The sequence below is a fragment of the Ixodes scapularis genome, unplaced genomic scaffold, assembly GCF_016920785.2.
Source record: "Ixodes scapularis isolate PalLabHiFi unplaced genomic scaffold, ASM1692078v2 PGA_scaffold2__306_contigs__length_199485367, whole genome shotgun sequence".
NCBI lineage: Eukaryota > Metazoa > Arthropoda > Arachnida > Ixodida > Ixodidae > Ixodes > Ixodes scapularis.
The window spans coordinates 33,763,841-33,788,733 of record NW_024609857.1 but is presented as its reverse complement, the minus strand read 5'-3'; the positions used below and the strand labels follow the sequence as shown (position 1 = coordinate 33,788,733).

At 44.3% G+C, this 24,893-nt stretch overlaps 1 protein-coding gene across 1 annotated transcript; it reads left to right on the top strand.

The window, feature by feature from the left end:
• Positions 1-68: 68 nt before the first annotated feature.
• On the top strand, positions 69-21,916 carry LOC8053548 (proteasomal ATPase-associated factor 1). The gene is made up of 11 exons (XM_002433369.5): positions 69-254; positions 460-500; positions 777-880; positions 1,127-1,216; positions 1,373-1,468; positions 10,054-10,204; positions 17,202-17,396; positions 17,680-17,771; positions 19,029-19,144; positions 19,228-19,310; positions 21,419-21,916. The coding sequence occupies exons 1-11, from the start codon at positions 190-192 to the stop codon at positions 21,577-21,579; spliced, it is 1,194 nt and encodes a 397-aa protein (XP_002433414.3). The 5' UTR covers positions 69-189; the 3' UTR covers positions 21,580-21,916.
• Positions 21,917-24,893: the final 2,977 nt, after the last annotated feature.

Below are 24,893 nucleotides of genomic sequence, written 5' to 3'. Positions count from 1 at the left end.
TTAGGATTTAATTATTTTCAGTTTCCCCTAATAATTTTTGTAAAGTGTACAGATACGAAAGTGCCAATTTGTTCAGGTTGGCCAGTGAAGGGTTTGGAACTTGGAGAGCGCGGCGGATGTTCGTTGTAGAACTTTTACCACTTTTACTAGCAGTAGCTGACATTCAGTTTACGCATTTTTGTAGTAAATATGCAAGTAACAGTAGTTGAGACGCCAGTTCTAAGCATACAGTGCAATTGGAGCGATGTATTGAGGTGAGTAGCTTTTGAGAACACGCGAATGAGGTCCTTTGAGAAGCTTGTTTCGGTTGCACATTTTACCCTGGACGTTTCTTGACTGCACATTATGTTTTAGAAATACTGACTTAATTTTTCTGGTAGATCTCACGAATAAGGAAGTGAACGTCCTGTGGCTGCGAAGCTTTGGCGCAAAACTTTGACTGTTTTTTTTATTCAACAGAGAAAGAAACGGAGATGCTTGGGTGACTTGCAAATGTCGAGGTGAGCTTGAGTCCTTCAGCTGCGATCGAGCAGGGGGGCTATGTTCGACAAATGTTTCATTTCTTCTAAACAGAAACGGAAGTGGCGAAAGTGGCGATATCGCGTCTGATAGGTTAGAGGCTCAAATGACGAAAGTTCCCTCTTTCGTCATTTGAGCCTCTAACCAATCAGACGCGATATCGTCACTTCCGTCACTTCCGTTTCTTTTTAGGAGAAACGAAACATTTGTCGAACATAGCCGCCCAGGATTAACAAGACAGGTTGTTACCTTTCCAGGTCAACCAGGTATTCATGGCAAACTCAAAAGAACCGGTCTAAATCCAGATGGAACTCCGGTGGTTTCGGCGTCTGATCGGTTCCAAGTGCTTGGCGTCACAAAGGTCCGCTGTGCACAATATAAGGATTTCTTTCTGTTCTATAATTTCGATGTTCATGTATAGGTACTGTATCTACACGAGGATTCGGTTAGTCTGTACACCAACGCACGCATATGGCGTGTAGACAATATTTCTTGAAGCAAACAAATCGTCAATATTTATTTATTTTTTCTTGGTAAAGCATTAATATGCTTCCTTCGTTTTGCTCATTTAATGTCGACTTATTAAATGGGGCTTTTTATCTTGCAGAACTCGATTCGTGTTTCACACACGGATCCGAATTGCGAGACCTGCTTTCTGAAACCCACCACAGCATTTTCTAACATCCACCAAAAAAGTGTGAGTATGTTTTGCCGTTATTACTCATCGCCTAGAACAATTGAAGAAGTTTCGTAGAAAGTATGAGATTCATTTTCTCTTGGGACCGCATTGTGATGTGACTGTAACTATCAAAGGTCATTGCACTTCCCTTTTTCTTTTTAATTTCCTCTTCAGGTGCCTTGTCTCGATGTCACCAGTGGATTTCTTGGCGTGTCCGTCAGTGGGTGTAACGAGATGCGAATCTGGGACACACGCACCGGGGAAGTAAGGGTAGGTGACTCCGACTAAAACTGCCCCGTCCTTGTAATGTGTAGAATTTTGGTAAGCCCCAAATGCTGTGTGCATAATAGAGCAAGCATAATTTTACAAAAACTTACATTTTATTGGTGTCAATTTTACAGCATCTAAAATAGGAGAAAATAAAATCTATACTTGCTCAGGAAACAGAAGGTATCTACCAGGGTTGTAAAAGTTACTTCAGAAAAATGTACCCAAGATACAGTTACTCATGCGAAAAGGTACCTAGGTACGTATCTAGGTACTCACTTAAAATTGTGCCTAAGCACAGGTACAGTTACTTCAAAGATACTTTATTTATTTTCTCCAAATTTTTCAGAATAAATTGGAAGTATACCTTTTTATACTAAGGATACACAAATATGAATTCGATAAATGTGCTTTATTGGTGTCAGTGCAGCATCCACATTAGAGTTGAGTCCTCACGTGCCTTATCCCCACGCTCCAGTTGGTTCACCGAGGCCAGAGCTTCCACTGTTGACCATATCACGCCGAAACCGCCGAAACTCGCTTGTTGACGTTCTTGCTTTCAGAGCCGGCGCTGACGTCGACTGGCCCTGAAAAAGTCGGCTGCATGAAGAAACGCATGAGTCGGGTGCATATGCACCTAACCTTTGCGACGACAAGCGAAAGGCTTCAAGCTTTCTTGTTTGTTCTTTTCTTCCTTTAGTCAGAAGAAAAATTAGCTTTTTTGTTTCTTTTAGTACTTTTTCATTCAGTTTTGATAACTGCAAAATTTGAGTCTGATTTATTGAGTGGAAACTATTATATATGCGATGTTACGTTGCTTTACAATTGGAATTATAATTTATTTTCAATTATATTTTATATTGTATTTATGGCAAAAAAGAGCCACCGCCAGGACAAGATACAGGCGACAGAAAATGCACACATCTTTCAAGTTATCTCCTTCCTTGTATAGCTGTCAGAGGAGCTTCAAACACGCAATGAAGTTGATTTTGGTTTGAGATGAAGGAAGCAGGTCACTATTTTTACTAAACGGAGTTCCGAAGCGATTCTATAAATTGGTGTCGCTAGAACATCACTAATCCACCGTTCGCTCAGATGAACACCGCCATTGCCTAAAGTGTCAATTGATGAAACATCATGGGCGGGGCTTCGATTGCTAAAACGTTCGATCAAGTCAGTGCCTCCCAGGCTGGGTACCCAGCTCAACGTCACGGCACCTGGTAGTGTGCTAATACTTCAAGATTTATAGTTTCTACCATCTTGACGAAGAGAATAGAAAAGTACCTGTAAAAAGTAACTTTACTTAGTTACAAGTTACTGGAAAATATACCTAAGATACAGATACCGAAAAATTAAAGTACCTAGGTTTGAACCTCAGGTACAACAAAAGTACCTAGATACCGATTTCTTCAGCCGGTGGCAGGTCAAGAACGAAGTGGAAGCTCTTCCCACCCCTTTCCGCTTCAGCGGAGCGAACGGTAAAGAGGAGGTCGCCTCCTCTCCAGTGTTCGCTCTTCTAAAGTGGAAAGAGGTGGGAGGAGCTTCCACTTCGTTCTTGACCTGTCACCAACTATAGTTACTTGTACCTGAGTACTTTACAACCCTGGTATCTACTACAGAGTTGCAAATAATTGACACTGGTGCTCAGAGATGGTTATCATATATACAATAGCGCAAGAGGGCAGGAACATGAAAGGGACAGGACAAGCACTAACCGCAACTGGTACTTTATAGAAAAAAAATGAGACGGAAGTGTCGAATCTGGTAATTGGAAATTATAAAGAAAAAAAAGAAGTGTGATAAAAAAAATATGAACTACTGTAAACGACTTAATTTTCGCGGGCTCAAATTTTCGAGAATTGGGCCAAAGCTGAAAATTTGAAATTATTTGCGGGTTCTAATTTTCGCGGGCTCAAATTTTTGCGAATCGGGCCAAAAGTGAAAATTTGAAATTATTTGCGGGTTCTAATTTTCGCAGACTCAAATTTTTGCGAATTGGGCCAAAGCTGAAAATTTGAAATTATTCGCGGGTTCTAATTTTCGCGGGCTCCAATTTTCGAGAATCGGGCCAAAGCTGAAAATTTGAATTTATTCGCGGGCTCAAATTTTCGCGAATCGGGCCAAAACAGAAAATTTGAAATTCTTTGCGGGCTCTAATCTTCGCGGGCTCAAGTTTCCGCGAATCGGGCCAAAGCTGAAAATTTGAAATTTTTCGCAGGTTCTAATTTTCGCGAATTGGAAAGCTGAAAATTTGAAATTATTCACAGGCTCTAATTTTCGTGAATCGGGCCAAAGCTGAAAATTTGAAATTAATCGCGGGCTCAAATTTTCGCGAATCGGGCCAAAGCTGAAAATTTGAAATTATTCGCGGGTTCTAATTTTTGCGGGATCAAATTTTCGCGAATCGGGCCAAAGCTGAAAATTTTAAATTATTCGCGGGCTCTAATTTTCGCGAATCGGGCCAAAGCTGAAAATTTGAAATTATTTGCAGGTTCTCATTTTCGCAAATCGGGCCAATGCTCAAAAAATTTGAAATTATTCGCGGGCTCTAATTTTCTCGAATCGGGCCAAAGGTAAAAATTTGAAATTATTCACGGGTTCTAATTTTCGCGGGCTCAAATTTTTGCGAATTGGGCCAAAGCTGAAAATTTGAATTTATTCGCGGGTTCTAATTTTCGGGGGCTCAAATTTTCGCGAATCGGGCCAAAGCTGAAAGTTTGAAATTATTTGTGGGTTCTAATTTTCGTGAATCGGGCCAAAGTTGAAAATTTGAAATTATTCGCGGGCTCTAACTTTCGCAGGCTCAAATTTTCGCGAATCGGGCCAAAGCTGAAAACTTTAAATTATTCACGGGTTTAATTGTGGAATCGAATTTTCGAGAATCGGGCCAAAGCTGAAAATTTGAAATTATTCGCGGGCTCTAATTTTTGTGCATCGGGCCAAAGCTGAAAATTTGAAATTATTCGCGGGCTCTAATATTCGCGAATCGGGCCAAAGGTGAAAATTTGCAATTATTCGCAGGTTCTAATTTTCGTGGGCTCAAATTTTCGCGAATCGGGCCAAAGCTGAAAATTTGAAATTATTCGCGGGCTCTAATTTTTGCGAATCGGGCCAAAGCTGAAAATTTGAAATTATTTGCAGGTTCTCATTTTCGCAAATCGGGCCAACGCTCAAAATTTGAAATTATTCGCGGGCTCTAATTTTCTCGAATCGGGCCAAAGGTAAAAATTTGAAATTATTCACGGGTTCTAATTTTCGCGGGCTCAAATTTTTGCGAATTGGGCCAAAGCTGAAAATTTGAAATTATTTGCGGGCTCTAATTTTCGTGGGCTCTAATTTAGCAAATCGGGCCAAAGCTGAAAATTTGAAATTATTCGCGGGTTCTAATTTTCGCGAATTGGGCCAAAGCTGAAAATTTAAATTTATTTGCGGGTTCTAATTTTCGGGGGCTCAAATTTTCGCGAATCGGGCCAACGCTGAAAATTTGAAATTATTTGTGGGTTCTAATTTTCGTGAATCGGGCCAAAGCTGAAAATTTGCAATTATTCGCGGGCTCTAACTTTTGCGGGCTCAAATTTTCGCGAATCGGGCCAAAGCTGAAAACTTTAAATTATTCACGGGTTTAATTGTGGGATTGAATTTTCGAGAATCGGGCCAAAGCTGAAAATTTGAAATTATTCGCGGGCTCTAATTTTCGTGAATCGGGCCAAAGCTGAAAATTTGAAATTATTCGCGGGCTCTAATATTCGCGAATCGGGCCAAAGGTGAAAATTTGCAATTATTCGCAGGTTCTAATTTTCGCGGGCTCAAATTTTCGCAAATCGGGCCAAAGCTGAAAATTTGAAATTATTCGCGGGCTCTAATTTTCGTGGGCTCTAATTTAGCGAATCGGGCCAAAGCGGAAAATTTGAAATTATTCGCTGGTTCTAATTTTCGCGATTGGGCCAAAGCTGGAAATTTATATTTATTCACGGGTTCTAATTTTCGGGGGCTCAAATTTTCGCAAATCGGGCCAAAGCTGAAAATTTGAAATTATTCGCGGGTTCTAATTTTCGTGAGCTCAAATTTTCGCGAATCGGGGCAAAGCTGAAATTTTGAAATTATTCACAGGCTCTAACTTTCGCAGGCTCAAATTTTCCTGAATCGGGCCAAAGCTGAAAACTTTAAATTATTCACGGGTTTAATTTTTGCGCGCACAAATTTTCGCGAATCAGGTTACAGCTGAAAACTTGAAATTATTCGCGTGTTCTAATTTTCGCGGGCTCAAATTTTCGCGAATAGGGCCAAAGGTGAAATTTGAAATTATTTTCGGGTTCCAATTTTTGCGAATCGAGTGTAGCTTCCGTAGCGTTCACATATTGCCTGAATTGTTCGCGGGACATATTTTTCGCGAATTGTAGGTAATTCGCAAAATTCACAAAAAATTAGGTCCCCACGAAAATTTTGTTGTTTACAGTATATTAAATAAAATAAGAAATTATAAAAAATTAGACATTTACAAATCTTTGTAATGCAAAATTAGAGTGCATCTCTTGAGGAGGAGGGAGGGCAGGGTATGGAGGGGAGAGTATGCCCCCCCATCTCCTCCTCGTGCACACACTTTCATCCTCTTCCTTACCCTCCCCTCCTGCTCCTCCACCATCCTCTCCTCCCGCAGCTTCCCCGCTAAATATAGCGGAAAAATCGATGTCACGTGACCTCCACATCGATTCAATTCCCCGCTAAATTTAGCGGGGGATTCATTTGGTGTTGGTCGCATGACGTCAATTTTTCCCCTAAATTTAGCGCGGTTACGCCGACGCCGCGAAACCTGGAAACAAACGCCTAAAAGCTGTGCTCTAAAAGTTTTATTTTTTATTTAATAAAAAAAAAAAAAAGAATTATGTAAACTCCTGCGTAGGGGTCGTATATAAGATCCAGTTTTCCTGCACGAAGGGCAATCTGGCCACTGCATAAACGTCGAATTACGAGAGCGTGAACTTTCACTCGGGTCATCTTCATCAGGACACTTGGCTTTACATGTCAGAGACTAGAAATGCGTACCTTTGTTCTTGAGAAGCAAGGGTCTAAAGCGTTTCCACAGCCGGATGACCAGAGAGCTTTACGAGGCAAAAACTGTCGGTGCTCAAGGTGACAAGTGCATCAGTGTGCCGTCAGTCGCACTGACTAAGAAAGAACTGATATACCTCAACCTCTTTTCTTAAAGGGGCCCTGCAATGACTTTTTGACTGGTTTTATTTTGCACCGAACCTGAGCGCACTGAACGTAGAAACTTAATAAAACTTTTCTTTTCACAAATTTCGCATTATTTTAAAAGTTATAGGCCAATTAGAATTACAAAAACAAGCAAAAAATAACCTCCTTCATGACGTAGTAGGTCCTGGCTTGAGTGGCCATGAACTAGAGGAGGGGTAGTGAGCTCATCGTGCGTTCACGGTTGCCGCACTCCGGGTCAACGGCTCGAGAGGGCGCCACTAAAGCATATGTTGGATAGGCTCTATGAAGCGGGCGGCCGGGGCGGCTCGGCATTGCATTTGCTGCGCGATTAAAGACTATTTCGGCATAACACTTCATTGGCCACAAACGACAGCAAACACGGGGTAAAGATCAGTTCAGAACGGGAGCCACTTCGCGCTGCTATGCCGCCAAATGGCCAAATCGCCAGCAGGGCCCGCGCCGAAGGCCTTCGGAACGCTCGGAACCGGTCGGATCGTTGAGCCGGTATACGACCGCAGCGCCGCCGCGTACATCCGGGGCTTTTCTACGCTGGCCGTTCGTCGTAGCCTCATCCCACTAGTTATTTCTAGTATGCGCCGTTTTTTCCGCCGCTTGGTGGCGGGTATGTCGACGGGTCTTTTCTTGTTTCCGTACTTTATAAACTGCATTTGTTTCTTTTCTGATCTAAAATACTGAACAAAAACTTCTTTTATAAATAATTGAAACGGGTCGCGCCAGTTATATTTTGTATTTCGACTACGAAAAAGCTTTTAGCGGCTTTGACCAGTAGTAAGCCTAGGACCAAAGACGTCACATTTTGCGCGCTTTCGGTACCGCGGGTCGCCTTCGTCGGTGGAGGTGGTTTCCGCGTCGTCCGGTTAAAATATAACGCACTGATATTTAGTTACTCTCTCCGTGCCCGCTGGCTTGCCCGGACCCCAAGAGACGTGGAAACCGCAAAAAAGGTAGACGCTTAAATATGATTGCAGGGCCCCTTTAACTCTTTCTGTCCTCTTTTAGGTTTTTTTTTTCATTTATATTAATTTTTTTTGTCCTTTTCCTTACTTTTCCAGTCTTTTTGTTTTTAATTTTTAAAATTTTTAAATAAATCTTTACATTAAATGAGTGAAATTTTTCTCATTACACATTTTCTTTTTTTTTTTTGTAATTTCCAATCATCATATTCCATGCTTCCTTCTTGTATTTTTTTTTTATGAAGTACCAGTTGTGAGTAGCACTTGTCCCTTTGATCTTCCTGTCCTCTTCCGCTATTGTATATATCATGTTTAACCAACATAGCCCAGCAATTGACTTTACTGGTACCAAGTAGCCTGTTCCCCTGGCAAATATCGATCGCTCGCAGATTTGGGACTCTGAGTTTCCGGTCTCGGTGGTGGGGTGGCCGAGTGGCAGGTTTTAGGGGCACACAATGCGCAGACAGAGCTGCCCTGCTCGCTGGTGCTTCTGCTGTACAGCCGCCGCTGCTGTGGTGCTGTTCTGGCCGTTTTCTCCACCACCTCCGCCCTCCAATGCCTCGCCAGCCCTGCGTACAGCACGAAGGCAGTCATGCTCGACGAGCGCGGCTTGTAAGGCAACTGATCGACATACCTTTCCTGCAGAATAATAAGCATTCCACCAAATAATGGTGACTTTTTATACGTCTTGATCGCAACTTCGTTTGTTTGGCAAGAATGTCGACACCTCGTCACCGCGTCGTACTGCTTTGCCAACCTTCGAACAACTCTTAACGAGAGCTGTAACACCGCCACATCCTCCTGGTATTCTCATAACTATCTATCCTCAAGTGCAGCGCAATTGCTTTTGTGGCTGCCATAACATCGCTAATGCAAATATTTAAACTGAAATGTTGCGAGTGACTATGGATCAAAGTCCTTCGAAAAAGGCAGTGCAGAGAACTTCTCCAAACCACTGGCCGCACTCCGCCACTTTCCCACGGATTGGTTGGGGCTGCTCGGCAAGCACTCCACCGGCTCCAGATCTACCAGCGGCACACGGAGAGATCGCTCGCATCTCGCGAGGGGCACAGGAATCCACTTGGCGAGTGCGCGCCAAGTGCTAGCTATTTGCCAGTGGAAGGGGCCATAACTAAAATTTCCTGTTTTGAAATTAAAAAAAATCTGAAGAACATTTGTTAGAAAATTTTCTGTCAATTCAAATTTATTTGAAAAACTGTATTTGTAGGTCACAACAACAAAATAAAAAGCAAGAAACACTGTTTGACAAATGAACATCATAAGAGCACAGGGTCAGTGGTCTTGGGGAGATTCCACTTCAGTTTCCCTTGAAGTCTCGAACTACTGACAAAAGGGGTTTTCCTTTTAGCCTGCCAAGGTTCCTTCAGACAATGGGTCCTGGTACCCAGGCTTTACTTATTTTGTTTTTGGAGTTTTAAAAATTGGGAATAAAGTAAAATAAACTCAGAATTTCCTAGAATTGGGAATCTAACAAAAATAAACTCTGGTGGAAACTGAATTTTCAGCGAATAATAAACTCTGAAAAACACCCTCCGAATTTCACAAGAAATGAACTCTGAAAACATGGAATCCTAGCAGTAACATAGACGAAGGTGAGCATAAGACAGAAAAGCAAAAACCTAGAGAGAAAAAGGTTTTTTTTTTTTTTTTTCCCCGAGGCTCTGCTTTTTAGTTGGAGAGTTTTGGGTAGTTTCAGTATCTTCACATTAAAACCATGTTGTGACCTAGCACTTTTTTTTTTTCCATATATTTTTTACTTGCATATTGAGCTATGCTTTGGTTGCTGCCACAAGTTATGACACAACTTAAAAGAGCTAAAAAAAAAAATGGAGACTGAATTGAAAAAAAGTAGGAACTGTATCTTCTTTGATCTTGCCATTCACGCTTCACTTCAAAATATGGCTGGGAGCTCACACGCTGGAGATGTGGGTCATCTTCTGGTAGATGCTTGCCATCAGAAGTATACCATGTGTTTGCAGTTCATAAACTTGTTTTGTGTACACTGCTGATCAGTGACCTAGCCAGGAATTATTTTTCTGGCTATGGGGGGATTTGCTGAGATGGCTGGGATCTAGGGGGGTAGGGGCGTAATGCACATTTATATAACGGGGTCGAATTTGTTTTGAGGAAGGGGTGAGGGGCAGCTTCAACTCAAAACTTCTCCTTCCCCGACTATGCCATTGCTAGTGACCACCATATTGGGTGTACCATTGGCAGACTATAGGAATATAAAGATTATGCAAACAAAACACTATCAGCTAGATACAGGTAGCAGCCTTGCCATAGTGGGGCACTGGTTGTCATCTTTGTCGTTTGGAGTTGCTAAGGCACAGGTAAAAACCCCATCAACTAAGTGTGTTCATTTGGCCTTGGCAGAGGGAGTTGGAGGGCCACGTGTGGGACATCTACACCTGCCGCTTCTTCCCGTCGGGGGTTGTGGTTCTGTCCGGCGGAGCGGACATGCAGCTCAAGATCTGGTCTGCCGAGACAGGGAAGTGTCCTGTCACAATGAAGGGTCACTCTGCAGGTAAGCTGAACTCCAAAGTTAAAGCACTGGTGCTTTGTTACAAAGCACAGGTACTTTACTGCGAAGTGCAAGTGTTTTGCTACGAAGCCATTGCATCTTGTGGAACAATGTACCAGCTGTACGGCTGCTTTAGACTAGCTATTGGCTACTTACGCAAAAATGGACCGCATCTAGTGGCTAGTGCACGGGGTTGTTGAGGCAGGTTCGCTCTAGACCTGTGCGCCGCCGCGCCGCAGCGCCGCCGCCGCCGCCTGTTTTGCTCTCGCCGCCCTGCGCCGCCGCCGGGTTCCCCAGATCCCGCACGCCGCCGCCGCCGCCGCACAATAAATCCGGCGCGCCGCTGGCGCCGCCATCTTTTTTTTTTTTTTTTTAGGGGGGGGAAGGGGATTGGTGTTTTTTTTTTTTTTGCTGCTTCTATATGAGTTTTACCTACTATATTATGCATAAAAAATGAATAGATTGTTTTGCCTTTAATTTTTACTCCTGTAAATATATCAATAAATGTAGAAGTTCCATAAAAAACGAAGACACAGAACAAAAAAAAAAAAAAAACGGACAAAACAACAAGTCTCAAACACCGTCTGTACTTTATTTGAACAACGAACGTTGTTACATATACCTCAAAACCCTCACCACCAAAAAAGACACACCTCCCCTTCACTAGGTCACCGAGAGCCGGACACTCAGACAGAACCCATATGATTCATGATTCAGACATATCTAAATGATTTACACCACCCTGATGACCTCGCTTGAGGGCTGACCAGCCACATGCGATAACAGGCAACTCCAGCTCCAGCACAGCCCTTACAATTCTGAGAAAACAGACACAAAAAAACGCTTCATATCACTGTCCAATGCCAAGGACGGTATGCTTGCTCAATTACCAGAGGTCAAAATACGCATGGTCTCCCTCAGAATTCTCCTACCATTGCTGATTGTTGGGCGAGTGTGTATTGTGCGTGAGAAAACATGATTGCGCTTTAAGACATAGACAGAGGAAGAACACCACAGAGCGCTTACTTTCAACTGATTTAATCCAAGCGCCTCAGCGTAGATACACACTGCGTCACCACACCACATCGCAGCCAATCCGTGGCCCCGCCGCGGACTGCAAATAAGCTATCTCTTTTTCTGCAATGTCAATTGAAACCACGCATGACTGCAGGTGCAAACCATTATTTGCTTCCTCCACTGTTCTCGCTAGGCACACAGATAAGACTGTTAGAGAGATAATTGAGGCGGACGCCATCAATAGTTCCGGCACGTGTTGTGCACGTGTTTTATTCTGCACCCCTGAGGACTACCCCGAAAAGGAGGTTAACCTTTCTAATTTGTGCTGAGCTTTAAAAACTAAATTTACACCGAACCTCTCTGCCATTGATATAAAGTTATGAGAGATTCCAAGGTAGTAAGGCACACACACAACATTCCTTACAACCGGTTTTTTCCACGAGAGCCGGATTAAACATACGTTCCTTACACCTTGAGCACAACTGTAACAATCCCATCCTGGTGTAATTGTTCAAATGGTTGTGAACGAAAATTGAGTTTGGCAGAAGGTGTTGTCGGTTTTTATCTAGAAATGCCTGACAGGAGTGGAGCAACAGCCCATTGTCACTCAAAAACTCTGAGCAATTGATTGAAATATTGAATCCGCATCATGGGAGAAGGTGCGATGTGACAACTGTAGACATCAAGGACTTACGTTACTCTATGGATAAGTCGGAGCTGTTAATAAGGGTCAGGAGGTGGTGTGAGGATAATCTAGTGAAGCTGCAGTCTGCCAATGGGATCGATGTAGATAGTTTTATCAGCATTCTGGAGTTTCATTTAGAGTCCACTGCCGTAGACTTTGATGGTTCTCTTTTTATTCAAAAACAGGGTGTGTGTATCGGGTCGTGAATTGCTCCAGTGTTGTCCGAGATTTTTTTAAAACGAGACTTATGTACACGTTGACACGGTTGTGCGGTCCTTGTCGATTGGACCGCAAAACCCTGCCATCGCAACAGTTAAATTAAGTACTTATAGACCTACTGTTGCACACGGAAAAGGGCCTGTGCTGGATGTACGGCAAGGAATCAGCCAAGCCTCTGTTGGCAGCTGAGAGTTGTCACTTGAAAATAGTTAAGAGTAGTGTAATTGCGTCTGCGATGGATAACGCTTGTAAAGAATCCCGTATGTTTTGGGTTGGTGAGGTAGTTGAGTTGCAAAAGATGCGTCGTTTGGAAGCGGGCCATCACAATGATGTAATTGTCAGAGTTGTGCTCAAGGTGCTGAAGGTTTAATCCGGCTCCCGTGGAAAAACCGGCTGTGAAGAATGTCGTGTGTGTGCCTTACTACCATGGAATCTCTCATAACTTTATATCAGTGGCGATCGGTGTAAATTTAGTTTTCAAAGCTCAGCACAAATTAGAAAGGTCAACCCCCTTTCTGGTGGTCTTCAGGGGCGCCAGAAAAAAACATAAGAACCCAGATGTAACTTTTCAAGCAGGAGTGGTGTAGGGATCCTCTCATTTCGTCGAAACTCGTTTCGTGGAATTAATTATCGGAGACAACATTTCATGGGCACGCGTTTCACGGACACATGTTTTGGCGAATTGCACGCTGTAGGGACATCTCGTCACGCGTGTATCATATATTAGCAAGGGTTCTGATGGAGTTGCCTGCTATCGCATATATGGCTGGTCAGTCATCAAGCGGGGTCGTCTGGGTGGCAGGTTAGTGTGACCATGAAACTTTTGGATCTGCCTGAATGTCCGGCTTTCAGTGACCTACACTCTAAAAAAAGGGTGTATTCTTACACCTTTTGTCCCATATAAGACACCCCAAAACTTCAGACGTCGATCTGACGGTACCAACTTTCACGAGAGGCTTGATAGCCGTGTGGTACAACTTATTAAAATAGCTAATGTACGTTTTACTGACTACAAAAAAAAAAATATTATAATAATCGGGGCTGCGAAACATCAGTGTTTTCTTTCTGTGGTCTTTGATACGTACTTTAGCTATTTAATCAGTTATATCGCTCCGTTATCAAGCCCCTTGTAAAACGTGTCGCCGTCTGTGCGCTGTGCGTCAAACTAAAGTTTTGGGGTGCGTTATATGGGACAAAAGGGTGTATGGTGATACCCTTTTTTTTAAAAAGTTCTTTTTTGGTTGTGAGGGCCTTGACGTATATATAAGAGCGTTAATTCCTTATTCAAATAAACTGTTTATTTTTTTTTATTTATTTATCAAAGTACCCTCAGGGCCCGAAGGCATTACAGAGGGGGAGAGCACATACATGAAACAAAGATGTTCGTATACGCGACGCGAAGTCTTACGAGATTTGGTTGTCGGAGAAAAAAGCGATGATTTTGGCACTGGAACGTGTACGTCTTGATAACATATATATACTAAAATCCAGCTACATATATCTTAATTCTCCACATAAAGGTGGAAATTAGTAATGGTTTGCAAGGAGTCGGACTCTTTTTACTAGAGTTCTTGATGTGAAAACGGGTATAAAACCTGTGTTTGAGACGTGTTGTCTTGTGCGTTATTTTTATCGTTTCGTGTCTCCCGTTACTATGGAAGTTCTTCACCAGCTCGCCTGTGTTTTTAAAGTGTTATAACGGAATGAACGGTTTTGTAGACCGCAAAACGATTTAAATGAAATTTTTGTGAAATAATTTGATACAAAAGGGCTATATTCGCGTCCGTTTTTCAGGCTTCTTTCAAAGGTATTTTATTTTGATCCACACGCCTGGCTTGTTCCTGTCACATCGTGTTTCTGGGGGTCCTTCTTTCTCGTTTCCACGCCGGGATCCAGCATCGGGGGTCGAAGTCGAGCCCCCATCCGGTCGAGTCGGGGAGGCTCTCCTTACCGGTCTTTGCCGCCAAAGTATTTGTTTACACTCCCGAGCTCAAAATCCTTGCACCCTCGCACATTTTGTAGATGTTGTCATGATCCTCTGTTATGCGTCTAGCCATCGTGGAGGGCAGCGTCGGCGTGATGCGCTTGTAATCGGAAGATCTGCTGCGGAGCAAGGCGAGTTGGTTGAAATCGACGTCAATCGCTGCTGGTTGTTCGTAAAAAAAAAAAAAAAAAAAAAAAAAAAAAAAAAAAAAAAGAAAGAAAGAAAGAAAAGAGCTATTGTGCGGCAGCTTGGCGGCAATCCGGTGTGCTTCGCGGGGTAAACCCGGAAATGGTGTAGGTTTGATTGTTCACGTTGGTGATGAATTAAGTGTCCATGGAAAAGTAAGCCAAGTTTCGAGGAAGGAACGCCGTTCGTGTACCATACCCTATCCCTGACCCTGTATGGAGCATGGTCGATATTTTGCATCGTAGGAACGCTTCATGCTGTGAAGGTAAGCGAGGTTCGCGTTTGCAGCGTCGCAGTTCGCGCGGGACGTCGCCGACCTCGTCGGGAAGCGGGGAAAATTCCATTGCTCGACGTGGGACAAAGTTGAACAGGAATTCGAACGGTGATGTCTGGAGTCCGGCGTACGGCTGCTGGTTCACTTGAAAGCTGGTTGCCTGGAGATAATCGCTCCAATGGTCGATGTCGCCGTTGACGTTCTTTCGCGCAGACATGGAAGGATTTTTCCGTTGACGCGCTCGACAAAGCCGTTAGCTTCGGGGACGTAAACTACTGTTAGGGATGCTCTGAATGTGCCTGTCGGCGAAGTACCGCGAAGCCGAACGAGAGGTTAGGACCCTGTCGTTGTCGGTGATGACGGCTTGCGGCGTATCAAATGAGAGTACGAGTTCTATAAATCGAAGGACGTGCTCGGTCGACTTGTTAGGCACGGGGCGTGCGACAAGCGCGTGGTGGGGTGGAACGCGGTGATAAAATACCTGTTGTCGTCGGTCCTCATCTTGCGGAATATCTTGCGCCGCGGCTGCGAGCCGGTGACATATTCTCTTACAAACGAGAATAAACAAGACGCCGAAGTACCTGATTCTTCTAACGGACGCACTCTTCAAAAAAAAAAAAAAAAAGCGTGTTCTTTTTTATGGTTATTTACATCTTGTTTTCCAAATTCAAACGACTCCTTTCTCTCTCCTCCTCACTCTCTAATTTACACCCCCCTCCTCCCCTCCCTCTTTCGCGCCACGCCGCCGCCGGTCCGTTGATCCCCGCGCCGTCAACACGCCGCCGCCGGAGGTACAAACACTGGCGCGCCGCCGCCGGCGATTTCTGACCGGCGCACAGGTCTAGTTCGCTCATCACTTCGCATGACCGTATCGCGTGTCCACAGTGCTGCCAGTCGGAGTGTGGAGACGGGTGAGCAGGTTCGAAAACACTTCCTGGAAATTGCAAATACTCCCAGTTTTTACTAGATTTCTTATTGTATTGTTTTTTGTCTATAGCATCTCGGAGTGGTAAAAAAAATTTATTTATACATTAAAAAAAAATGCTTGTTTTTCACCTTTTTTTTTTTTGTAGTACGTATGTAATTATTTTAGAGTGATACATGTAACCACTGCAATACATTGTGGGTAAGGTGGAACCACCAAAAAATCAAATGCAGCAAAAAATAAAAGTTGCTGGATGTCCAAATATCTAAAATTAACTTATATTGTCTGCAATAAAACTTGGGGTAAAGGGCGAGCGAGACACATGTGCGTCGAAACTGTCCAGTCCGACGTACAAACGGTCAGAAAGGTGTCTGTTCCGACTCGCCGCACACGACAGTTCGAGACGCGCACTTGCTACCTAGCTTCCAACGCGTCGTTCCGTTCAGCTCTGCCCAGTTCCGATATTCCTACAGGGAGGCTTTGCCACCATGCGTCAGCATTTCAATGTTGCCTAACTCCACTCGATCGTGGTAACACATTCCTACGGTGGAAATTAAAAGCAAAGGTCTTTGCAGTTTCAAAAAAGAACAAAAAACTAAAACATTTTTATGATACTTTATTAAAGTGTGCGTGTCTTAAACGATTTTACATAACGTTACTTTTTTTGCTCAATATTACCAAGTGAAAGTGGCTGGTGTAATTCAATCGACCCCATTTTACTCGCGACGGACTGCATCGGACTATCTAGACTGAAGAGAATGTGCCAATGCCTGACGCCTCATGCGCCGATTGGCCGCAAGTATGCATGCTTTGCGTTGTCACATGGCGAGGAGACCATCAATGCTTTTGCCACCTCCAAGCTCGTATTGGAAATGTGGCCCATAAACTATGTGACCCCGATCGAGAAGTCAGAAACACACTGTAATCGACGCACACTACAACGGAGCTTACGAGCTATCTCAGCGAGTCGAACCTTACCTGCATAACACGTGACTACACACCCCACGTATTGCCAAGTCTCTGCCAAAGTTCACTTGACAATCGCACGGCATTGGAATGGCCCGTTGCATCCACTGCTGTCCATCACGAGGTAAAATGGACTACAGCCGAGCATTGACGGTCTCGATCAGACGCGAAAAGCTGGTTCACTATGGACGAGTGAAATCAGCCACTTGTTTTGTGCTATGCGAGAAAACTCCGTGGCATCCATTGCTTTCATGAAAATTCGCACGCCCACGCATGCCGCACCGCTTATATCCGCTTCCCCGGATCAGTGCCTTCTTTTCCAAAAGGCAATGTCAACATGACATAGAGACTTTTTAGTGTTGTGTCGTTTACCCGCAGTCTCGGGGTTTTTTCAACCATGTGCAATGTACACCAGCTCGTTTGCGCCCTTACTTTTTGTTCATGACATTCGTGCCATCCGTGCTGCCATCGTCCGCGGCTGTTGGACCGTCGTGTGGCGAATATCTGGCCAGTTGGTTGCATGCAGGAGTGGCGATCCAATTTTTTTGTACGTCGGTAGGGAGAGTTCCGACGCGCACATGCCTCGCGCTTGACAATCCTCCGAGTAATTTATCGTTTTTAAAACATGTTTTTTCTTAGTAACCACTTGGTTTCCGGGATCGTCGAAAAACATCATTTGCAGTCGTTGCTAAAGAAACCGAGTGCCAAACTCCCCGCTCACTCGCTCTTCCACCCTTGCTGAAGCGATCCACGACACCTGCGTGGTGGACCAAGGACGCAACGTCATATCGGCGAGCAAGGACGGAACGGCCAGGCTCTGGGACTGCGGACAGTCTGCCTGCCTCAGCACGCTGGCGGAATTTGAGCACGACGCCATCAACTGCTGCACCCTGGGGAGCTCGGCGGCCATTGATTTGGGCTGCAGGGAGGAGCCGTCAAGTATGTGGAGGCGCTATAGTCATTGACAATCGAGACAACGGCAGGGAGGGGCTTCAGTTGTCCTGCCTCCAGCGTAAGCTTACCGCCTTCGACGACGCTTCGGCATCTCGCACACCTGAAGCCTGCATGTACAACCAAAGTATGTACGGCGGAAGGCATGGAGCGCGTGCTGGAGGCAGGGCGATTAAGAAAGACACGCCTTGCCTTTCTCTTTCCGTCGGCGACTACGGTAGTCTCAAAAAGGGCTAGTGCCTATTGCTGATTTGGCCATTTTCTCTCCTAGACGACAGGGAAGTTGGCACAGAGGGAAAGCTACTCGTAGTCGGGACTGAAGCAGGAACCCTTAGGGGTGTCGGAGTGCATTCGAGACAGACGGTAACCATCCTTCATCTACTCGCTCTTTACTTTGTCCCGGCAAGCTGTATGTTTAGGTACTCACTGCTTGTCTCGAACGGCATGCTAGAAATAAGAAACAAATCGCTGTTGCATATGAAGCAATAATAGGGTGCCCGTTTGTACCGTTTCATTAGTAGATGTGTTGAAAAGCTCTCTTGGGTGAAAACTTCGCTCTTAGGAGTTATTATATGTGGTGGCATAACCTACAAATGTCAGTTATTGATTCTCGTAGATGCATGCCCTCATTAACCATGGAGGAAAGTTGCACGTTTCTATTTATTTATTTACAAGAAAAAACCCTGTACCTTGTGGGATTTGCTATTTTTACCCCTGATCCTCATTGAGGTGAATACCCACTCCGTAGTCCGCTCTTTGCGCGGCTACGGCCGGGTCCGTCCGTTGACTGCCTTTTTGGACGCCGGTGGTTGGGAGACAACACCAACACAGTGATTCCGTTTTTGACGCGTTTATTGACTGAAATGCCAACACGCTTCGCTCTTAGACATGAAAAGTCTGGGCGGTGGCTCAATTGCCAGTATCACCCGGTCGGTTTCCCGCGCTGCCGCATTAGACAGATTCACGGAAAGTCGGAGGCCCACAAAGAAAAACCAAGCTCCGTAGAGCCAGGGCCTCCGCTGACGAGAGCCCTTGGCCCTCCTTCGGGGCCAGCTTATGTAGCCTCGGAAATACGGACGCGCCCGAGGAGGTTGGTAGAAGTCGCGTCCATTATCACTCTCAGGAGTACGCCGGCGGCACATTCACCACCTATGTGAGCGAGGGAGAGCCGTCCTTTTTGGGGAATACAGCCTCAGTTCCTGGTATCTGGGTGGCCGTCGCCATTGGTGACGACGACTCCCACGCCCTGCTCGAAGCTGGACCTAGATAGGGATAGAGGGAACCCCGTGGTTCCCACAACCTTCGAAGCATTATACCGAAGGAGTGGGTTAATATGTTTGAAAATTGCTTGTATCGACCTTATAATGTAATTATACCAGTGAAAAATGTGTGAAATATAGCAATGATGTTCCTGGTATACATGCAACGAGCCCAACTGCTCATTTGCATACTCTATCCTACCATCCTACCTCCCGGTTGCTGCTCTGCAGCGCACCGGAGCACCCTAGCAATCTTTTTAGGCATTTAGTCGTAATAACATTTACTGAAATCTTCTCTACATTCCTTGTCTTTTTGGTAGCTTGTTTCTTAAAACTTTCTTGTTTTTCTTACGGGGCTCAGGTGTTTGAGTTGAAAGCTCCTTCTGCCATCAACTGCTGTTGTTCCATGGGGCAGAACCGTTTCTTGTACGGAACACAAGACGGGGACATCTACATGCTCGATGCGAGGCAGCCCAGGTGAGCTCTTTGAACAAGGACACTACAGTAGACATGGTAGTAGGTTCAGAACTTCGTATCAGCGGTGCGTCTTTGTTTTGTAGGGAACCAAGCCTGACCTGGGCAAACTCGTCTTCACCTGCCCTTTCGTTGATCACTCACAAGCAAGGTTTCATGGTTGGGAGAGGTAAAAAGCATTGGATATAACCCTTGAGCACTGTGTCATTATAAACCTTCTGCACAGGTCACGATTGCAACACTAAAAGAGACATAACCACACGATCTACTGCGCTCTCTGTAGTCGGTGACAGGTTATGCAACCTCCTCTCCAGCACTTGCTAAAGTGGAAAGAGGTCGGAGGAGCTTCCGCGGAGCTCTTTAAAAAGCACAGACTCCCCGCAAAAAATATTTATTTTTATTTTTTGCCCTGCAATTTAATATGGTGTCAGAACCAATCAATATTTTTCTCTGGAGTCACGTATATTTTTAATAAACCCAAAAAAACTCAACTCCTTGAAACCGAAACCTGAGCACGGAAGGTCATGGCTGGAAATCACGTAGCTACACCCGACCACTTTTTTTTTTTCCTCTGCTTTTTTGGTTTTTGAAGCAGACGACGACGAACTTGCGTGCACCGTTTGTCGTGCGATTGTTTCGCACTTACGTCCTTTTTGCTCAATGTTCTGCGCTTGAAGATAGGTTGGCTGGCACCACAAATGACAGTTCAGAAGTGGTGGCACCACATCCGTCGCAACATTGGTCCGTTGTGGGCCGCCATTGTGTCGTCCACCCCGCGATACGTCGCCATATTGAGAATGACGTGCACATGTACTCCCTGTCACCTGTGCATTTTTTTTTTCCTTCATTTAATGTATTCACAGTTTTTTGGAGGCCACAAAGAATGAAGTTTATATTATTTTCTATTTTTAATATTGAATGTGTATCTTAAATAACCCACGACTTTGAATATATTTGGTACAGATAGTTTGAACACCATGTGACCATGGAAACAAGAGTGAGCTAGACTGAAACCGGCCGATTCTCGACTGGCTCTTTTCGGGCAGAAAGAAAATGAATATCGAGCCGTAAATTGTGTTCTGGGTAGTTGCTGTGTTTTTTTATTCGGAGGCCATTGTCTTCTGTTACACTTTTGGTACATAACAGCTATTCTCACTATAGTTATAGGGCAGTGTTTTTCAATAATTCCATAAAATATTTTCATATCTTTCTTATTTTATTTGTTTATAGCATTGAATATAGATTACTATATGTTCCTAAGGACTTTTGCAAAACATTCATTTTGAGCATAGTGGAAATATAAATTTGATAAAGGTTATGGTGGGGCAACGAGCACCATCCAGAAGACTAATGTTTGCAGACACAAAAATGTGAACACCACGTACAAACAATCAGCCATTAAAGAATTCTCTACTGGTCTCCTCATGGTAAAATGGGGGCATCTCTTTTGTATCAGCACACTATTTTATAAATGTTTCTACAAAATTATCCAGGGTGTTTTTTCTTTAAGCTTAACAGATTTCTTAAAAAAAAAAGTTGGAAAGTTTTTATTTATGGTTTTAATTAGAAACTCGCTAAGCGTCATAGAAAATCAGTAATTTTGCATAAAGGCTGAGCGTGTGAGAAGCGCAGTAATGGGCCGAAGTTATCGCTCGTGCAGCAGGAGCAGGGCTACCGGTGCAGTAATGCACCCGAACATTTTTTCTGTCTCTTATCATAGCCCCAGCCTTGTACCTGTTGCACGTGTGGTACCTTATGCACACTACTAGGCTTCCCACGCATTTAAAGTATTTCTAGAAAATATTATTTAGTGGTTTTTGATTACACTCACTAAGTTTCTAAATGGAACCATATGTTTATTTCCACTAATTAAAAGTTAATTAACAAATTTTACTTAATTTGCCAACTGATTGTGGTGATTAGCCCCCTATACCATGTCCCCCTGGCTGTATAACTCACCTCTACAAACTGCTTGCATCTGTTTATACATTCTAATGAGAATAGTTGTGTCCCACGCACAAAGCTTAGTGTTAAGGCTCAAATTTCTCGCCATATATGCCAGATCTTATTAGTGAAAGACAAATGTTTCTCACGAATCAATGCAACCATTCAACTTGTTTCTCCTACACCCCCAGATGGGCGCCACTTTAGCTGCAAAATGATAAAATAAGTGTACTGAGGGAAGAAAACCATTACCCAGTTTACCAAGAATAAATGCGGAGACACAGTGAAGATGCCGTGCATTCTCTGATTAGTGTTCTTTTTCTGCCTTGGCAGCTGACGGTTCATGCAGTTTCGAGCCCCTGGAAGGCGCCCAGTCGTTCTGTTTGACCGGACCTGACTGCGAACCGGTCTACCACATTGCTTCCGATGGAGAATGCATTTACACTGCTTGCAGAGATGCCGTAATAAGGAAATACAAGATGTCGGATTTCTAGAATGGCTCCAGTCTCTTTCTGTGTCAGTTTTGTGTAGCAAGAACATGACACTAGCATAGAAAGGGTTTTACGGTGGTCTTGCTTTGTTGAGATGCTGGGTGCCCATTTCCCATCATATTTTTTGGTTGGCAGATCTTTTAACACAATAACACAAGCAACCCCAAATTAGGTTGTTCTTTTATATACATTTTTATTTACAACAGTGCTGGAAAATTCCTCACCGACGTTAAAATTCTGAAGGCTAGAATATAACTTGAGATCTGATAGTGGCATAAAATAAGCAGTAAAAAACTGCTTGTGTTCAAACATTGTGTCTGTCACTGTTGTGTAAAGTACATCTAAAAAGTACTTGAAGTAAAGTACAAAAAAAAAATTAGAGGCTATGTACTTCAAGTAAAGTAGTAAGTACACCGGGTGGAACATACTTGAAGTAAAGTGCAGTCGAATCTCGTTAAGTCAAACTTGCGGATAATTCAAACTAGCAGGTCCCATCCTATGCGTCTGTGGAAGGAAACCAGGTAATTCAAACTGCTTTATTCAAACAAATTTTCGGTCGCCATCGAGTTAACTATAAATACAATGTACTTAGTAAAGTATAGGTACTTTTTAACGCAATATTTTATGATGACCTTGCACTTCCCTATAGACCTTTTCCACAAAGTTGCCACCATCTTGAATGTCGTTACTTCCAATATAAGCGAAAAAATGTTTTTTTTTTTTTGTTTTGTTTTTTTGCCACTGCCGCGCTGTTAAGGCTTGTTCACACTCTTGCGACCTCTTAAAACTGGGTTCTTTAAAACCTCTTACAACGAGAGGACACACTGGCGCCATCTATTGGGTAGCAGCGTAAACTTGGCGGTCTGGCATATTTTCTATTTCTCTCGCGCATTATCCATTCTTTTTTGGCTCGAAAAACTTGTCAATGTTGAAAACGAGCCTTTCATATAGTATTAAGCACATTTGTCCTCGGAAATCCCGTAAAACCTTCGCTCTTGTGAAATGCAGTTCCAGGGTCACCGCATAGATGGTGCCACAATGCCAGTGTTTTCATCGTCCTAAGAAATTTTAAGAAGTTTTAACAGATCTCGTCTCTCGGTCGGACTCAGTTGCAAGAGTGTGAACGGGCCTTTAAAATACATTTAAAATATAAGCGTAACCATCACTCATTCTCGCTGTCGGCAAATATTGGATAAAGTCGAGTGGCCGCAAAATAGCTGTTTTACTTGCTGACGAACCATTTGACACCATCGCCTTGTAAATTATTTTTTTTTTTTGTGCTTTTGCTTACATCGGTGCTTTGCTTGAATAATTTGGGAGTTGGTGTCTCGACCTTTCTGAAGTAAAGAAGAAAAAATCGCCATCTTCCGAATCACGTGCGCTGTGACGTGAATGGGGGATGCGCAGAGTTCCGGTGAAGCTCTCTAGAGCCATCAGTGAGCAGCGAGAAATCACCCGCTCGCGACCACGTGACCACGTGCTGCGCTACCAACAAGGCGAGAGGAGGAAAGTCCGTGTCCGGCTGCCCCCGTTCCCCTCCAGCTTCTGGCGGCTGTTTACAGTAGCGGTATCGTTGACCTCGGATAGATGGCGCCACTAAAACTCCGTATAATAAAAGTTTTGTCGATGATACCAAGTTTTTGACTCATTTATAAATGTTGCTCTGCATGGGCGTAGGTTAGGGTGACCGCCCGTCCCGCGACTCGCGGGACTGTCCCGCATTGAGGGCTGGTGTCCCGCGTCCCGCGAGAAAATCCCAAATCTTGGAAATGTCCCGCATTTGACACTGTCGTAAAATTCACTCCGCAACTCGTGGTGCCGCCGAACAACGGGGCACGGGGAAGCGCGGAGGTCGCTCGAAATGGTACGCCATTTTTTATCTAAGCATTGCGGGAAGCGACCGTCGTTCTTGAAGGAGATCCGACGCGCATGCGCCATTGTGCCTCTTCCCTTGGTGGTAAAATATTGTAAGAAAAAAGTTTAAATATAAAATATTGTAATTATTTTCAAATTGCTATGTCGATGCGAAAGGGTTGCTGTGGATTTCTTTTTAGTGAAGACAACGGCCGAAACAGAACAAAATGTTAAAAATTTGTGTATGGCCAAGTTGATAAAAGTAAGCGTTGACAGGAAACGTTAACCCGGAAAAGGTTTACTATTTCTTATTTCCATTTGATGCATCGAGTTCTGATACAGTCGATTTTTATGTTTTAAACTTCGAAACATTTAATAACAAATTGGGCATAAACAATTGTATCACTGGTGTATAAACAGCACAGTATAATAAATGTGTTAACAGAGCCTCGGTTCGTTGTGTGCGTCTTAATGAAATTAAGACGCACACAACAAACCGCGTCCCCCCCCCCCCCCCCCCCCAAAAAAAAAAAAAAAAAAAAAAGCCAAACCAAAATTTTGTAGACGGGGGTGGTTTGGGGGGCCCGCTCGCTCCACTCCTTACGCAGTCGGGAGCGAAAGGGGAACGCGGACTATCTCCAACTCGTAGCTACACCGATTTGTTATGTTGGGCTTTTTTAAAGAATCCCGCTTTGTGTAGAAGGCGCTCTGTTTTTCGCGTATTTTACTGACTTTTACCCGAATGCTTGTGATGCATCACAACACAGGACTGCGGTGTTCTCGGAAGTGGGTGCCGCTCCCTATTTTAGAGCGCAGCTCTTAGGCGCCCGTTTCCGGCTTGAACGGCGTCGCCGTCGGCGTAACCAAGGTCATGTGACCCCCCAAGGTCACGTGGCCCCCTCCCCGAGGTCACGTGACCCCCCTCCCCCAAGGTCAGGGACCCCCCCAGAGCATATTAAAGAATGAAGGGAGGAGGAGGGGTCTACCCTCTCCTCAGTACCCTTCCCTCCTCCTCCTCAAGAGCTGCGCTCCAATTCGGCGTTACAGGGAGTTGTAAACGGCTTTCACTTTTTTTTAAGGTTTTTATTTATTTATTTTATTGTGCCAGCTGACCGCGGTTGATTGCAACTGACCAAGGGGAGACCTTTTTTTTTATTATTATTGTTGAAGGATTTAAGGGAACAAAAGTGCATGGATTTTATTTTTAGGATTGCTTTCGGTTTCTCCGCATTCGATCTCCCGTACCCGCGAGAGCTGGGGAAGGGAAGGGAGGGGGGGGGGGGGGGCAAGTCGAGGCAAGTGCCCCTTTTGCACCCCCCTCCCACCTCTCCACCCCCCCCCCCCCCCCCCCCTGCCGACGCCCATGCCTCCCGCGTGGCTCCGGCCCAAAGTCTCCACCCTGTCTTCCAGTGGGCCCGGTGTAACGCCGACTAGTTTTGACCAGAGGAAAATTGCCGACCCCC

Excerpts from the sequence above, each read along its gene's own strand:
- LOC8053548 (XM_002433369.5), top strand. The coding sequence starts at position 190 with ATGCAAGTAACAGTAGTTGAGACGCCAGTTCTAAGCATACAGTGCAAT. Across the intron at positions 17,772-19,028 it reads GAGTGCATTCGAGACAGACG|GTGTTTGAGTTGAAAGCTCC; the intron begins GTAACCATCCTT and ends TACGGGGCTCAG. Across the intron at positions 19,311-21,418 it reads AGGTTTCATGGTTGGGAGAG|CTGACGGTTCATGCAGTTTC; the intron begins GTAAAAAGCATT and ends CTGCCTTGGCAG.